The 18,146-nt window shown below is 44.9% G+C and overlaps 1 protein-coding gene across 5 annotated transcripts in view; it reads right to left on the bottom strand.

Moving 5' to 3' along the window:
• SCUBE1 (signal peptide, CUB domain and EGF like domain containing 1) overlaps positions 1-17,752 on the bottom strand; it is a 182,795-nt gene extending 165,043 nt beyond the window's left edge. For all 5 annotated transcript variants that reach the window (XM_053387654.1, XM_053387655.1, XM_053387656.1 and 2 more), the window contains exons 1-2: positions 17,599-17,752; positions 13,761-13,883 (exon numbers count right to left, since the gene is read on the bottom strand). In XM_053387654.1, the coding sequence (XP_053243629.1) occupies positions 13,761-13,883; positions 17,599-17,692 (217 nt within the window). In that variant the 5' untranslated portion in view covers positions 17,693-17,752. The remainder of the gene's footprint in view (positions 1-13,760; positions 13,884-17,598) is intronic.
• Between the last annotated feature and the right edge of the window lie 394 nt (positions 17,753-18,146).

Genomic DNA, 18,146 nt, shown 5'->3' with positions numbered 1-18,146 from the left:
CTACAAACCATTTTGAGAATCTGTTGCTCACAGCCCCTCTAAATAAACAAGTAATTGAAAAGCAGGACAAAACCACATAGAGAAGGCTTTTTAAAATTTTAATTAACTGGAATACATCTATGGTAATGAGTAGCTGTATGGAGACTAAATTATTATCTAAAAGGTATTTGAGCTTTCAAACAACCCATTTAAGAAAGGCTTACTGGTTGTTTGTTTTTTCTAAAAAAAATTGTAGGTCGTTTCCGATTATAAAGGAAAGCTTTTAATTAAGATTAGAACAGCCTAATTCAAGCAATAATTTGGTTCTTTTAGTTAGTAATCCTCTATTAAAAACAAAGCAATTAAGGTTAAATGGGTCAAGGCACTTAAGGTTCTCTTCCACCTCCTGTACTATAATAGTAGGGGAGGATATGTCAGGGACTAATTCAGAACAGAAGACACATGTTTCAAACAAGTTTGTGTTTCCCTGTTAATAACAGGGTTGCATTTAATGTTCACTGAAGACTAGCATATTTGTAAACTAGATGTTCTAAAGAACATCAATTTGGGCAAAGATGTAATCATACAAAAGAGACCTATTATCAGCCCCTTAATTGTACTTGGGTCTTGCTCCCCTGAAATCTATACCTGCAGTTTTATTACCTCATGTAAATTATTAGCTTAAGAGCAAAGCAAAATGGCATTAGCTTTATGAAGTGATTAAGCTATTCCACATTTGGTATACTTTATTGCACTGGTTCTTAAACACTGCATTTACAGGTGCCCCCCCCCAAGCAATATCTTCATAAAAACAAAAGAAACCATTCATATATTAATGTGAGGGGGGGAGTTTGCTGCCAACATTAAGCAAAAACATCATATGGCAGAGGACAACATGAAATCAACAATGAAATCACATTCATAAAACAGTTGCAAAGTGCACTGCAAACCAGTAGGCCAGATTAATGTATCAACATAGTTGGATCATCCCTCATGGAAAACCTGGGTCAAATAATGTGTTTTAAGCAAGCATTTAAAATAGCAGTACTGTGGGTGCCTGTATATGCTGAGGAACCAAAGTGTTCTTCAAAGTTTCTACTGCACCCTGAAGAGAGAAAAGTCTGCTTTTTAGTGCCAAGCTTAGAATTTAACCTGAAATGCTGTTTGCCTCTTCTGCTGTGCCACAGTGGAAACGTAAAAGAAGTTTCAGAGGCAAGTAGGACAGTGAGCCAGAAACAGACTGGACAAGGGTTCTCCCATGTGATAACAGTAAAATATGAAAAAGTGATGGACTACAAGACATGTTAAGGCAAAGCAATGAAGTTTAGGAAATCCTAGCTTTTTTACGTTCTAGAAATATAGCGCTCTTAAAGGTAAAAAAATGTATTCATAATTCCACATGCTATACTGTATACACAAATGCTTAACATTGAAAAATATGCACATTAGTCAAAACTGCATACAAAAATGTGTGCATTAAGAGAAATGCTGGCAGATTTTCCTGTGGATTAAAAAAAAAAAGCATATCACCAAAATTGATAGATCATCCAGAGTTGCTTGGGCCATCAGCAACTGCCCAACAGTGCCAACCCCAAACAGAGAAACACACCCGTTTCTTAGCCGTGTGTGTGAAACGAACCAATGCGGAAGTTCCCAGACTGCAGAATGGCCTGGATCCAGTTCTAATTGGATGTCTACAAACGCCAGGAACCCTACCATCAAAAACCCACCCCGTTTAAGATTTTACATGCATCATCACTACATGGGGTTCATCAGTACATACAAGCAACTATAACTGGTTATGTCATTATAGCTGAAAACACATGTGCTATTCTTGAACAGACAGATCCAGCTGCAGCATGAACCCAGCTTTGCAATGGGGGTGCATACATTCACACACTGAAACATCGGATCTGTGAGTGTAATGGTCCTCAGTCTTGCCTTTCACTTCATGTATCAGGTGCACTATCTGAGCTGTTTGTTTGTTTTTAAGTGAAGTCATTTATGCACATTCATATTCATCTCCCATTTCAGAGATTAGAAGCAAATCCATGGAGTAGTGTCATTGGAACTAGCCAGTTGGTACCTACTGCCCCTGTAACATAACAAAGGAGGATTCGTTGTTCCAAAACCACAAGGAAAATCTGCAGAACCAGGAGTTTCTTTGAGCAGGAACTGAGGGGAATTGAGCTCCCTTACCTTTTTTCTTACATTAAATAAATAAATTGTTTGTGGGGGCTGGAACTGATATACACAAATGCCTACCTATATCTGTAATCAATAAAATTGTGGCCATTTCTAATTCAGATCTTTGTCCGCCTGCGTTACATTTAGCCACTGCCAGGGGAGGGGGATATGGCACTGTGACTGGGAACGCAGGAAACAAAGAAACTTCTTGGTGAGTTCCCCCACCATCTTCCAGAAAAAAGCACTGTGCGGAACCCCTGGTTTCAGAGCTTACTCTGTGAAGTGGTACCTCGGTTTAAGAACAGCCCTGTTTACGAACTATTCAGTATATGAACTCCGCAAAACCGGAAGTAGTGTCCCGGTTAGTGAACTTTACCTCGGTCTACAAACGGAAGCCAAACGGTGGAAGGGCACTGGCTGCGGAAGGCCTCATTAGGGAAAGCGCACCTCGGTTTAAGAACGGCTTTGGTTTTAGAACAGACTTCTGGAACAGATTAAGTTCGTAAACCGAGGTACCACTGTATATATTTTGTTTGTATATAAGTGTTATCAGTCTGCCTCCACTTCAAATAACTAAAGTAGACTCACATTTTTTGTTGTGATTGGAGTGGGGACCCTGAGCCATTACCAGCTAACAAAACTCTTTTTTGTATGATTCATGGTGCTCATTCACAACTTTCTGACTTCTGCATAACTCCCATTTGGGAAAGCGGAAGTCATTTAAAAAAACCTTCATGGACTCCAGAGTACACACAGAAATTTTCTCAGTGCAGCTTGTGTCAAAAGGTGTCCTAAGTCCATCATCAGTCCACAGTTAAAAAATGTTGACCTTGTACAGGAAGAGGTAACTCAAACCAGCTACATAATAACATCTAAAGGAAGTCTAGGAATTTTCTATGGAAACAAAATTTCCAGCAAGAGAAAAAAGCTTATCAATACGCAAAGTATATTTTTAGCCCAAGATGGAGGTTCCAGCCACCTGAGAATTCCTACTGTATCCATGGCATCAAACAAATCAGCCTTCCCCAACTGGATGCCCTCTGAAGCAACTCTCATTAGGCCCCACCAGCAGGCTCTGATCTAAAGCACCCTGAGGGCACCAGGATGGGGAAATCCGATTTAGATCAAACACGTCAATTGAAATCACAAAGGAAGACCTTCTCTTAGAAAAGACACCACTAGAATAGGAAGCCTAACGAGAGCTATTGCAGTATTATTCCAAAAGTTGCAGAACCTGCAGCCACTGTTGCAACAGCAAAGATAAATATCTTGTGCAGACATACTGGAAGAGCCTAACCTCACAGCAGTTTAGAGTGCTCAGGAATGGACCATGGGGTACCCCAACCCCAGAGCAAAATCCTCCCCGCCCCCCCTTAACACAGCATTGGGGGCATAGTGGGAGGGGGGACTGCCAGGGTGATTGCCCCGGGCACATTGCTCCTCCTGCCCTCTCTAAGCAATCCTGTACTGCTTTGCAAGACCACTCAGGGAGGGTGGCATGAGAGGGGGCGTGGTTGTTGTGTCCTTGTGCTGCCCTCCTCAGATCCGAACCTTGCAAGGCTACTGGGAGGGGGGAGGGGCGCGGGAGCCATGCACCATTCAATCCCAGCCTCACCTTAGCTGGTGAGACTAGGATCAAGGGGTGTGAGTCTGCCGTACCCTTCTCACGTCACACTCCCCGGATCCGAGCCTTGCAAGGCTGCTTGGGGACACCTCCCTTTCCATGGAGGCGCAGATTGCAGCTATAACAAAGGCGGCATTTTTCCATCTCCACCAAGCTAAGCAGTTGGCTCCTTACCTCTCTCGCCCTGACCTAGCCACTGTGATCCACGCGACGGTCACCTCCAGACCGGATTATTGTAACTCGCTCTACGTGGGGCTGCCCTTAAGACTGACCCAGAAACTCCAGCGGGTGCAGAATGCTGCAGCGAGACTCCTTACGGGGTCTTCGCTGCGAGATCACATTCATCCGGTGCTATATCAACTGCACTGGCTCCCGGTGGAGTACAGGATCAGGTTTAAGGTGCTGGTTTTAACCTTTAAAGCCCTATACGGCCTAGGACCCTCGTACCTACGGGACCGCCTCTCCTGGTATGCCCCACAGAGAAACTTACGGTCTTCAAATAAAAGCATCTTGAAGGTCCCAGGCCACAGAGAAGTTAGGCTGGCCTCAACTAGAGCCAGGGCTTTTTCGGCTGTGGCTCCGACCTGGTGGAACACTCTGTCACAAGAGACTAGGGCCCTGCGGGACTTGACATCTTTCCGCAGGGCCTGCAAGACAGAGCTGTTCCGCCAGGCCTTTGGTCAGGGCACAGCCTGACTCCCTCCCTCGGCAATCTTTGCGGAGCTCTGGCCCAATGGTGGCCAGTGGCTTGAATTTAATTAATTTTATAATGAATGATTTTAGAGTGTTGTTTGTGTTGTACTTTTGTATTGTTTTATTGTTGTTAGCCGCCCTGAGCCCGGCTTCGGCTGGGGAGGGTGGGATATAAATAAAATTTATTATTATTATTATTATGTGGGGACACAACAACCGTGTGCCCTTTGACCCCAGCCTCATGTGAGGTTGCTGCGTGCACCCCGCCCCCACCCCAGACGGCATGGAGGCCTGCTCCGCCGCTGCACAGCTCTAGCATCAGCAATTACACTAACCATGGTTAAGGGCAACCTTAACCTGACTAAGCAGGCAGAACCCTGGTTGACTTAACCACAATTAAGATGGGGAACGGCAGAAGATCCGCTACCAAGGATCAGAGCAGCTTAGCTGACAGCAACCAGCAACCGTGAAGATTAAAGGAGGCAGTAGCAGGCAGAGGCTCCACCCTGCAGAGTCCCCATGTGACAGGCAGGCAACTCAGCCAATCACTGCCATGGGCTTCACAAAACACCTTAGCTCGTTACAGTGTAGGTTTGGTGACAATTTTCTACTAAGTTCAACAGTTGGCTATGTTCTTATTTTTACTGCCCCTTTCACCACAAATGTCACACAGCATCTTTTTTTGAAAAAGAAGTGTAAGAGGGCCCAAGCAGTTGTTATTGTGAACATTCTCCGCTCAAATTCAGTAAAAACTTTACCTCTGGTTAAACAAATTCTAAACCTTGCAATTCATCATCGGGGGGGGGGGGGTGAGGCGGACTACTACAAATCTGTTGGAGGCTTGTTTTGTGGAGAGAAAATTCTCCCTCCAGGAAGGTTATACAGCTATATGCACCCTTTAAACATCACTCAGGATCTACAGCAGAACACAATGGGCAACAGAAAAGAAGCTTTGGCCAGTCACACTATATTGCTTCTTTCATAAGTTTAGATGGAAAACAGGAAACAAACCAGAAAGCCATTTGGAACAATCCTGCTCAATCAGACAGTATGATTCATTTACAGAAGTTCTGGTTTAAGAGGCATTTAGATACCTACTTGGAAGGGCACACCAAACGAATTCTTTTGTGCTTTCGGAGGTATAACCACAACTTACAAAATGGTTCTAAAGTGTCTGTGTCTTAAAATACAGCATTAAGCAGAAATCAATACTGCCATGCAATTTTTGTCTGTGGTTTGGTAAATTCAACCACCTGGCCACAATTTTAGTCTTCTCTCGTGGAGCAAAGGCGGCCTTCCCCCATTCCCACCAGCCTGCTTTGTGACCTTCTCTCCTTGCTCCTCAACGTACATTTTAAGAACGCAAGAAGAGCCTGCTAGGTCCGGCCAATGGCCCATCTAGACGAGAATCCTGTAGCCACAGTGGCCAACCAGATGTCAGTGGCAAACCAGCAAGCAGGATTCGAGCACTAGAGCAGCACTCGCCCCTCCTGGGGTTTCCAGCTGTGGAAGCAGAGCAGAGCCATCAGTAGCCCTACATCAAAAGGATTGCAGGAACACATTTGAGAATATAATTTCTCTTTAAATTAATGCTGAAATCCTATGCACATCTGCAAATAAGTCCCCCCCCCAAAAAAAATTTGTGCTATTTTTATAGGGTGACAGAGGAGAAAAAAGGGGTGCAATCACATAAGATTCAGACTGCATCAGTTTTCCCACATGCACACTGACTGAAATGTCTGGCACATACCTGAAGTTCTGGAAGAGGCTTTAAAAGGCGTAAGAGAGAAGACCTTTCCCTTCTCTCCCAGACATTCTATGTGGAATGATGCATAAACACTGAGCTTCCTAGAGGGTTCATAGGAGCACCTGTGGATGGAAGATGCCTTTGGGCAGAGAGCAGGGAGGGGAGAGGGGAGATCTGGCCATTACAGCAGGATTGGGCTACACGTGTTTTAACATAACCAGAAGTTATTTTTTGATTTGACAGAGATCGTTTGTTATTGGTTCGTAAACCTTGTTTACATTAACAACGGCTTACAGTTATGTGTGAATCCAACTACAGTGGTACCTCTGGTTAAGTACTTAATTCGTTCTGGAGGTCTGTTCTTAACCTGAAACTGTTCTTAACCTGAAGCACCACTTTAGCTAATGGGGCCTCCCCGCTGCTGCCATGCCGTCGGAGCACAATTTCTGTTCTCATCCTGAAGCAAAGTTCTTAACCCGAGGTAATATTTCTGGGTTGACGGAGTCTGTAACCTGAAGCGTATTTAACCCGAGGTACCACTGTACATACAAAATGTTTTTGCCTGGCGCCTAAATATATGTAATGAAGGTGTCAGTCAAGTCTCCTTGGGGAGAGCATTCCACAAACAGGGAGCCACCACAGAAAAGGCCTGTTCTCAAGTGCCACCCTCCAGACCTCTCATGGAGGGGGCACATGAAGAAGGGCTTCAGATGATGGTTGCAGGGTCCTGGATGGTTCCTACTGGGGAGAGGAAGTCCTTGAGGTATTGCAGTCCTGAGCTGTATAATGCTTTGAAATGGGCCCAAAAACTGATTGGCAGCCAGTGCAGTTGGGCTAGGATTGGCGTTATATACTTCTTTACCAGCTGAAATTTCTGAATTGTTTTCAGAGGCAGCTCCGCCTATGAAATGTTGCAGTAACCTAATTAACACAAAGCTGACACATCTCACACACACGTGCAAAAAAATCCCTAGAAGGCTATTAAAATCAAGATCTCAGATATAGAATGTGTTCAAGTTTGCTCAACTTCTCTTACCTATTCACTAGCCAATGCTAAATGCCATCCTGCGTGAAAGTTTAAAATTAGTCATGCAAATTCCATTTCATACATAGATTTCTGCAGGGTAATCTCTTACTTTAAATCCTCACAGAGCCCTCTTATTTTGAGTAAGCCAAGGTATGTTGGGACAGAAATAAAGGTATGCATTAAATAAGCATGGATTGCAGCCAGGTCTACCATTAAACAGAAATCAACTTCTAAAATATGGGTAGTTTTAAGATGCAAGGAATCTTTTGATGTGGCCAGCCAGCCCAGCTACACTGCTCAACGCTGGGAACACGGCCTCATGTAGCTATTGCCTTAAATAGGTTTTCCCAGAGTGTAGAATCCATTCCTTTGAAGACACTGGGGTGAGGTGGGTGGGTAAGCAAGGCTGCATAAATATTCTGCCTTTGTTCTCTGTGAGAGAGGGTAGCAAGGCTCCAAAAGAACAGAAGTTCGAAGATTCTTGAACACTGAGAAGTGGACATTCAAAAAAATATGTCTTGTCAGGTTGGAGTGCAAGACAGAAATAATATGATGACCACAAAAATGTTGTACAAGGGCACTTGATCAAACATTTTCAGTTGACTTGGAGAATATGAAGTTTCAAAAATTTTATTTTGTGGACTTCAAGCAAGCAATCTTCAGGTCTTTAAACTTTTTAATAGACTGATCTTATATTGTGCTAAACATTTCAATACGGTTTCAGCCTCTGAGGAGAAAGACATTTATAGAAGCACTAACAGCATTTACAAGCAAAGAAAAGCCACATGTCGTATTTACAAGGCACTGTCGTGTGGCACCCTTGATATTAGTGTTTGCCAACAGGCAGATAAATCTGTGTAAAAGGTGTTTGGGAAGGGAACTCGTACACAGTCTGAAATAGTAATTTATGAAGCACCTATAAATAAAGATATAAAGATCTTGAACAAACCTTAAGATTATCGATTTAGGTTCTGGTGCGGCTGAACATTAAATTTGCCAAAAACATTGCATTCAGAATTGAAGCAGTAGGAAACTCAATAAACAGAACTAGCTGTAGTGAGGGGTGGGAGAACAGGAGTCTGGCCAGGGGACACATTCCATTATCTCCCCCACAGCCCGTTTTGTCCACCTTACCAACATTGTGAAAAATTACCATCATAGTAAAGGTAAAGGGACCCCTGACCATTAGGTCGAGTCGTGGACGACTCTGGAGTTGTGGTGCTCATCTCGCTTTAATGGCCGAGGGAGCCAGCGTACAGCTTCCGGGTCATGTGGCCTGCATGACTAAGCCGCTTCTGGTGAACCAGAGCAGTGCACGGAAACGCCGTTTACCTTCCCACCGGAGCGGTACCTATTTCTCTACTTGCACTTCATGCTTTCACAGGTTGGCAGGAGCTGGGACTGAACCACAGGAGCTCACCCCGTCACGGGGATTCAAACTACTGACCTTCTGATCAGCAAGCCCTAGGCTCTGTGGTTTAACCTACAACACCATCTGCGTCCCTCCATCATAGTAGTCAAATGCAAAAGGTAGAAACATTTCATCCACAAGAAGAATATTGGCTGGGAATGCCTAACAAGCTACTAACGCGAAACTACAAAAGGGCAGATAGACCCAACATCTGATGTCCTCTTTAAATTTGCCTACATGGTTTTCGGACTCAGTGAAATCCAAACATGGTTGTACAGTAACTGCTGAAACTCTCATCATAACCACCACTCAAATTAGAACAGAAACGACAACTGCAAAACTTACTCTCTAACCATATGGCCTACTCGGAGTCGGCACAACGCGCTCCTTATCTGAAGCCAAGAGATCAGAAGCATCTGTTCCTTTCCCTCTCCATAGGGAATTCCCAGTGAACTTCTTGACATGTGCCATAATCACAACCACAGTGGTACCTTGGTTTGCAACCGTTTTGGATTACAACCATTTTGGATTACAACCACGTCAAACCCGGCAGTGCGTGTCCCTTTTTTTGGATTACAACCCATTTTTTTTATTATAACCCCTTTTTCTTTTTCTGGGACGCCCCAATGGCAAAAGCGCGCCTTGGGTTACAACCTGTTTTGGTTTACAACCAGACCTCCGGAACAGATTATGGTTGTAAACCAAGGTACCACTGCAACACCAACAATAACCAGTTTGGTTTTTTTAAAGTAGATTTCCATCAGATGCCCACAGTGGGGGGAAACACAAACACACAAAGCATTCTTTGCACTTCTATCCTCCCATGGGAGGAAAAAAAGAACTAACAGGAAAATCCAATGGCTCTTGCACCAGTGTAAATCCCAACCCATTTTCACTTACACTGGTGCAAGAGTGACTGCATCATCCTGAAAGTTATCTATCCTTCCTGCCTCATCAAACTCGTGCTGCCACAACTGGTACCTCTCAAACCCTGTGCTCCACCAGCTTTCACTAATATTGCCCCTTAAGCACAACTTACCTGGTGATGGTCCATTTTGCACTATGGTCTGCAGGTCATGCAGTGCAGACTGTCAAGACTACTGACTACTGTTAAGCCCACAGAGGTAACAGGGAAACGCCTGAAACCATAAGGTATCATTGTTTGGGGGTTTTGTGGGCTCAGGGGTGAAAGAAAGCAGGATGAGCAGGAGAAGTTTTTAATGTGTGATATTTTAGTGTATTTTTGGTTTCTGTGGAAGCCGCCCAGAGTGGCTGGGCGGGGTACAAATAATAAATTATTATTATTATTATTATTATTATTATTATTATTATTATTATTATTATCCTTATTGCTGACTGAAATCATTGGCGCAGTGCCAGACCTTGGCTTGCACTTGTCCTAGCCAGGAAGGAACTCCAAAAAGTAATTCCAGCAGCTACAGTTTTCATCTGCCTTTGATCGTCGTCTTGAAGATGATGCACTGTTAGTTTTCTCTCCATTCAGAAATAGATCCCAGGGCAGGTCCCAGTTATTCCTTCGGAGCCTGCAGGTTCCTCATCCTTCCTTCTCCAGCCAGCCTTCTCTCAATTTATAGCAGCTGCAGCGTAAGGGCAGAGATACTCCCAGACTGACAGCTCCTAACAGCTCGGCAGAATGAGCTGGGAAGGCTGAAGGCCACACAAGGCCTCCAGGCGAACTGAAAGACAGGGAGATGCAAGCTGGTGCCCTGAACCTGTTCCAATGTTGCCAGCTCCACTGAAATCTTCACAGATCTACCAAAATATATGCCGATCCAACTCAATACCTGAAAACCTCTGAAGCAAGATTTAATGAAAGGGGGGGTGCAGGTTGGGTGAGAGAGGTCTCTCTACCTCTCCATTAAACCTTGCTGCAGATGAGGGAGCTTCACCAAGCAGGCAGCTAAACTGATGGACGAAGAGTCTCCCCACTCCCCATTAAGCCTTGCTCTGGGCCATAGCTGTCAACTTACAGATTTGAAAATAGGGAACCAGCAGCCTCGAAAATAAGGGATCAGCAGCCAAAATAAGGGATTTTGCTTATACAGAAATCCGGTACTGCTGAAGCCATGCTGCTTTGGCTGCGACTGACTGAGTTTTGCAGGGGGTTGGACTAGATGTTCCTAAGGGTCTACAACTCCCACCAAAGAAGAGGGGCAGACAAAACTGATGAACGACGTCCAGATGGCAAAGCTTACAGGCAGAATTAGAAACCAGGAAGAGGACCTCTTGATTTATTGTGCCAGGGCAACAAAGTGCTTTAATTCATTTCAGTACAAACATAGAGTTCTTGTATGAAGTTAAATCTCTTGAAAAATACTGAGTCTGGAGGGACCCTTAGAATATTCCAACTGTCTAATTTCTTACCACTTTTGGATTTTATGAGGAATCGCCAAGCTGCTAAGAAGAAATTATTTCTTCACCTGTACTTCTGACATAACATTACTGAAAAGAGGGCCAGATGGGAATCTGACACTTTCCACCTGCTGCCCACACCGTATGTCAGTTCTACACTGGCTCATGATTCTCCCTGCTTATCTAAAATTTCCATAAGATTGGGACATTGGTGTTATTGTTTCCATTTATAAGAAGGTGATAAAAATCTGATCAATAGTATCTATCACGTCATAAGCAGATGCCAAGGTTATTTCCCCCCCCCTTGTGTTCAGATGTTACTGAAACAGCTACTAGTAAAATCAGGACACCTGATCGTGTCTTGGTAATTTAGATGGTAATATAATAAAAAAGCTGGCTACTTTTGCTTTTGTGGTAGTGCCTGTATGGCTGAAATATTTTGAAACTAATGTAGTGTATAGCTAATTGAGAAAGGAAGGTGTACTTGTCATTTGTTTAATCGTAATTTTGTTGTGTCTAAACAAATAAACCTACTTACCGTATTTTTCGCTCTATAGGACATACTTTTCCCCCTCCAAAAATGAAGGGGAAATGTGTGTGCGTCCTATGGAGCGAATGTAGGCTCCTTGGCTTCGCGGCGACGCGCCTGACCTGGAAGCCAGAGGCCTCCAGCTTTGCTAAAGGGGCGATGCGCCTTCTCCCTCTCCTGTGAAGGAGAGGTGCTGCGCAGAGAGGGAGAACTGTGCAGCGCCCCTTCAGCGACGCGCCTGTCCTGGCTTCTGCTTTAGCCCTGCGCAGCCTCTTTGGGCAGGGGGAACCTTCATCCCGCTGCCCTGAAGAGGCTTGGCGCGGTTATCCCAGAAGCCAGAACAGCCACACGGTATCCCAGAAGCCAGATCCCTTTTGCTGTTCTGGCTTCTGGGGTTCAGAATAATTTTTTCTAGTTTTTCGCCTCCCAAAACTAGGTGCGCCCTATGGTCCGGTGCGCCCTATGGTGCGAAAAATACAGTACTACTGATTTGCAGTACAAATGGTAGAGATTTCAGGGCCACCCTGACAGGATTAATATTTTCACCAAGGACAAAATATGCCTGTTTCATCCCAATAGCCCACTCACTCTTGGTTTCAGTTAACAATCACAAGGATGTCATTTTGACAATGCACTTTAATCCAACTCTTTCAATATTTTTTTTTAAATAGCAGATATGTCTCAGAATCCAACACAGGATCCGCTCTAGAGGACCCCTCACTTATTTCAATTTTGTACACTGCTGCTGCTTATGCAGGCACAAGGAGCATCTGCAACTATCCATAGTGCATGGAGGGCACTAGGAAGGAGCTACAAATGGCTGAGGCAGAGAAAATAGGCAGGACAGTGAAGCAATGCAAAACAATTGCTTCCAGAAGTAAATTCTAGTAAGAGCACTATTTTTCTGATTCCCCACCTTTAATTTTTAATGAGCCTTTTTTCTTTCTTTACAAAAATAGAACGTCTTTTTGTCCCGATCAAGAGTGGATCATTTTGACTTTGCTTCAGAAAAATGAAAATTGCCAACACTGCTGTTCGGTGTTCTCCTTTGCAGAAAGCCCTCAACTTACACAGGGGTTATGTTCCAGGGATCACACCTAAAGCCAGAACAGTGTATGATTCAAAACACATTGGGTGCAACAGCAGGTGGGATTGCCAATGTCGTTTCCCCTGGACACCTGCCCCTTTTTTAATTAAATAAAAATAAAATAAAATTGGCAAACACATAAAGCTGAATGTGCACAAGTTAAAAGCATGTAAGACACAGGCTTACTGTACTGGCTTTCAATACAACAATAAGCTAATCTCGTGTATTCAGTATTATCTTAGTTTTCCTAGTGTTAATTAAAGCTTTCCTAGAAGTTAATTAAAACAAAACTATTTTACTTTATCCTACTTATCAGCAAAGCTGTGTGCATTCTGCAGTAAAAAAATTAAGTTGTGACCATACGAATAACACACGTTAAGCGACTCTGCAGAATATATTCTATTCTGCAAAATTTGTCGTAGTTCTGCTAGCCATGGGGGAGGTAAGGAGCACTGCAGACACCTCTCTGGCTTCTGAGACTGTAGAAGGCACAGTGCTAGCCTAACTCTGTAGCCATAAAATCTAGAAAGTGTTTTGATTTTTGGTTTTATTCAAGAAAAGAAATTGTGTTTCTTAAGAAGCTGGAGTATGCACCCATTGCCACGTTCTGTCCCTCGATTTCGTAGAGTGCAAAAAAAAAAGTATGACAAAACATTGGCTCATATTTCAGTGTATAGCCCCGCTCTAATCTCACAGATTAAAAGCCTGTCTCGAAGTAGCCCATTAGCTGGGCACTATTTCTGAGAGGTTCAACTAAGCCTCAAACAGAAGCAAGTATATGGCAAGGAAAATTAGCCACATGATGCATGCAGAACTTTGGTGTGTGCATGTGTCTGTACAAACATACTAATTCTAAACAAAAGCCACCTTGGGCTTCCCAGAAGTAACTTCAGAGTGTAGGATGCTGCAGTTTAGATACAGAACAATTAACAGAAGCAGCAGGAGCTTCTTTCCAATAAACACCACGATCTGAGGATAAGCAGCTGTAAATCTGCATTAATTGTTTCAGGAATTCCACTATTTACAGAAGCACTAGCAGAGTAAATAAAATGGGGTGGGGGTTGGGATAAGTTTGACATAAATAAGAGAGCAGCTAACCTTACCTTCACATTGTTTTCCTTCTCCTTTATAACCTGGTTTGCAAATGCATTTGTATGACTTAGGCGTGTTTTGACAAATTGCATCAATGTGACAGTCGTCTGTCCCTTCTGTGCATTCATCAGCATCTGCATCACAGAACATATAAAAAAAGAAAAACAAGGGATTTCATAAAAACTTTTGAGAGATTCCACTTGGAAAATCTGTTCACCTGAGTTTGCTCCAAGTGTCACCAAAGGCAACCCAGAATTATTTAGATGTCACCACTGCAACATACATACCATAAACAAAAGAGCTGTAGGCAAAAGAAAACAACCCTCATGAATTGATTTTTTAAAAGATAACCTGGCTCTCCGTAAAATAGTTGGGCATCTTTTGAAGCCATTGGAATGTGCATAGCTATCCAGTGCCATGACTTGCAATGTTTGACTAGTTGCCTGCCACTGAAACAGAATGAAGACCAAAATCCAAACTAGGTTTCTGCCTTAGAAACACACTAACGTTGCCCATATTCATCACGTGAAACTGGGGACCACTTCTTGCATTATTTTTGGCAATGAAGAATGCATAACCAAGTACAAAATGCACGCAACTCCATCAAGCGAGACATGTGCCTGCAGTGTCTTTTAGCGGGTGTGTCCCTTTAAAATAGATGCAAGCAGAAATCACACCAGTAGGCTAGCTTAGCAGGCACAGGACAAGGCGACAAGGCTGTGAGGCTCAGGAAGAGCAGCAGGGGCACCTGTCACCTGAAGCAGCCATCTCATTCTTAGCTAATGGTTGGGCCAGCCTTTCTAACAGGTGAACAATGCAGACAAGTGACTGCAGAAGCCTGTGAAACCTGCCACAAAGTGAAGTTTAATCCAGCTGAATAGCCTGCTCTCTATGAAGAGATGCAATGACGGCTCATACTAAGGAGCAAAACTAACGTAAGCTCCTTGATTTCAATCTGACTACTCTCAGTAGGGTGTAGTAGGATGCCGCCCAATCAGATACACAACTACTCAAAAGCAGGCCCCACGGAGATCCATGGAACTTACTCTGAAGTAAGTGTGCATAGTATTGTACCCTTAAAAGGGTCAGGTGTAAAAGTCTATTTCCAAAGGGGCCAACTGCCTTTCAAGTGAGCAGCCCTTCTGAACATTTTCCACAACTAGCGGCATACAATGGATGTCTAGTGTATTATTATTTCCATGCCCCCCAACTACTTTTTTTTAAAAGGGATACGAAATGCTGAGAAAATTGATGGAAGAAAGAGCTAAACATAAATACTCAGAAAAAGGAGTAAGAGGAAACCCATCAATCCACAATCCATGCTGTTTTACAGCATTAATTCAGGCAAGGGAGAGATATTGTCAAGAGAAACAGCAATCCCTGCATAAGGGGGAAGGCGCTGGGAATCAGCTGTCCCTTTGGAAGAACTTTGTCTTTGAGAACCAGGCCTTGGGAGACCTTGGTGCTCACGGAAGAAAGTGGCCCAAGGCTATTGATTACTGTCTAAATGTCAATCAGGCAACTCTGCCTTATAGCGAGAAGAGCCTTTAAATGGATTTCCTCATAATTTAATGCCAGAGGCCCATCTGGGGCTCTTTATCTTATTGGCTGCATAGCCTCCACCAGTAATAATGATATGGCTAACAATTAACTGCCTAAAATCATGAGCCAATAAGTGTGAAGTTTTAAATTTATAATATGGGGGGGGGCACGGGGAGAGCAGAAAAAGACTCCTCTACCATCCATGTGCAGTTTGTTTCATGCCAATTAGATTAACAGATCCTAAGAAAAGGTGCACCAAAGTGAAAAAGACTTTGATTGTTAGCTTGAAATCCTAACGCTAATTGTTTCAGAAATGCTCACTCAGCCATCTCCAGTGATAAAACAAGGATTCTTCAAAGTCACAGAGGAGGGGAGAGGAGGGGGCTGCTAAGGGGCAGCAGGAATAATCAGATATTGTGGCCAGGCACACATCAGAGAACTTTGCAAGGGGAAGGAATAAAAAGCAGAGAGAGGAACTGTTATTTCGGGCGAACCTTCTAAGAAGTAAAATTCTTAAAACACAGACAGGCAAGGTCCCTTCCGCGCTGGTGTGCTCGGAACAAAGCGAAGAAAGAAAGAAGTTTGCTCTCCACGACTGAATGGCGGCTTAATTGGTTTCTTTCTTTTGATTTATTTCAACTGCTCAAGCAGTTCAGAACTAGCTGTGGGGTTTTTTATTTTTTAAAAAGTTGGGGGGCAGGTTTCAGTAAATTTTCCAGGGCACAGTTCAGATCACATACACATGCCACTATGCATTCAGTCAGGCAGGGGATAAAGTAGGAGGTGGCGCTTTTGTTTCAAGTGCCTAAGTTCATACTTTTGACTCATTAAAAGGGGCAAGCAGCTCAGCAGAAGTGACAGCTGGGCTCCTTTCTAATGCCGTCAAAAAACTCAAACTGCGCTGAGCCCAAAGGGGACATTTCACAGCAAACCGAGGATGCCTGAGAGTCAGGCGTGTGAATGCCAATGAGTCAAATGGAAAGGGCAGATCCAACGGCGAAACTTCCTCTGCTGCACAGCTCCTGCTAGGCTGCTTAGGCATTATATTTTTAATCCCTGACCCCTCGCCATTTTTAGGGACAATGCTGGCTTATAGGGAAAGATTAATGCAACTAGATTCCTAGGTCTGTCTTAATCTTCCCGATACTTCTGACAGAAGAACATTAAAAAAATAGTAAAACTGAAGTGCACCCCCCCAAAAAAAGGTCTGCTTTTTTGAATGTGAGAGGGTCCCTGTGTGTTTGTGTGCAGTATCACAATCCCGGCTGAGCCACCTCCAAGGTCAGGGAATTCTACAGCATCCCTCTGGATCAGAAGTGATTGAATACTCAGCTCCATGCACAATTCAGAGGGGCAGAATCACCTACCTACTCCCCACCCCCCACAGAAGTTGGCTGAAAAGGGGCAAGGCCAGAGCAGTGAATCATGCAGAGACACAGTGGACAGCACCCTCCATGAGTACCTGGATGATCAAAGCAGCATTTAATTATTTAACGAAGTTATTTCTCCCAGCGCAGTAGCAGGACACTGTTTGCAAACTGCTGTTCTAGGAGCATCACTGACTTGTTAGGCAAAGGACAGACACAGCTGGTCTCCACATATTATATCTCCAGTTAAAATCTCACAAAACATAAACAGAACCACCAAGATGCTCTAAATTTCTGCTGAAAGAGAAGGGATATATTTTTCTTGCATGTTAACACCTACAGCTGCAGGTTCAGGCTATCTGGAAATCTGCGGAGGGCCAGAGAAGAAACCCTATAGCTTTAAGGTATTTGCCACATTATATTGAACCCTCCCCCCCCCCCAATACAAAGAACCCAAGTCAAAGAAGGGTCAGGCAACTATTCGAAGCACAATAGAAGGATCCTGTGAAAATTTGGCTGGAGCAGGAGCCTGGCTGGGAGGGGCGAGGAAGCACAAGGTGAAGTTAAGAAATCCTATAATTAACCTTTTTGCGCTGCTGCTGCTGCTATATGGCAACTGGCTCAACTTCTCTGTCTAGACAGGTTGACCCCGGACACCGCGAACTGGGGGCTTTGCATCTCCCGCTTCGGGGAAAACAACTTTAAAGAGGAGCCGGGAGTCTGAGAGGCGCGAAACAAAGCTGGAAAGAAAGTCCTGCACCGAAAACACCCTCCCCCGCCCCCCCGCAACTTCTCCCTCTTGGGCGGCGGAGCTCCTGCTCCATCCCGGGAGAAGCCGCTTTCCCTCCGCCGCCTCCCCTCTCCCCGCCGCCAACCTGAGCCCCCGAGCGAGGGGAGAGCCGGCGCCTCCTCCTCCTCCTCCTCCTCCGGCTGCCCTTACCTGGGACGCCGCTGGCGGCGGCGGGGGCGAACCTGCGCGGGTGCAGGAGGGCGAGCGCCAAGCCCAAGTGCCACGCCAGGCGCACAGTCCCCATGGCAATGCGGCGACCCGGCGCGAGGTGGGGCGTGCGCGGCTGTGCCCGGGGCGCGCTCGGCGCTGGCCGACTCGCCGCCGCAGGAACGGACGCGCCCACAGCGCCCCGCTGATTCGCGGGGGCGCCGCGCGGGGGGCGGGACGGGCGGGGAGCGGGGCCAATCGCCCGGCCGGGGGAGGGGCGCCGGCTCGGGATATGGGGCTCCGGGCAGCGCCGGGGCGGGCAGAGGGGCCAGAGGCCGGGCTGGGCGGCGGAGGGGCGCTGCTGCCGCCGCTGCCACCTCCGCCGGAAAATATCTCCGAGAACGTTATTCGGAAAAGTTCTGTGACCTTGCTGCTCACTTGGCTCTTTTTGAATCTTTTTTTAATGCATTGCAATGTTATTTTTAATGGATTATATTCGCGTAACGGTGGGTTGCAATTTCTGCCTCAGCGTTATCCGCTGATGTTCCGAG

This window comes from Podarcis raffonei, chromosome 5 (genome assembly GCF_027172205.1).
Source record: "Podarcis raffonei isolate rPodRaf1 chromosome 5, rPodRaf1.pri, whole genome shotgun sequence".
Taxonomy (NCBI): Eukaryota; Metazoa; Chordata; class Lepidosauria; order Squamata; family Lacertidae; genus Podarcis; species Podarcis raffonei.
This window is presented reverse-complemented; position numbering and strand designations above follow the sequence as displayed.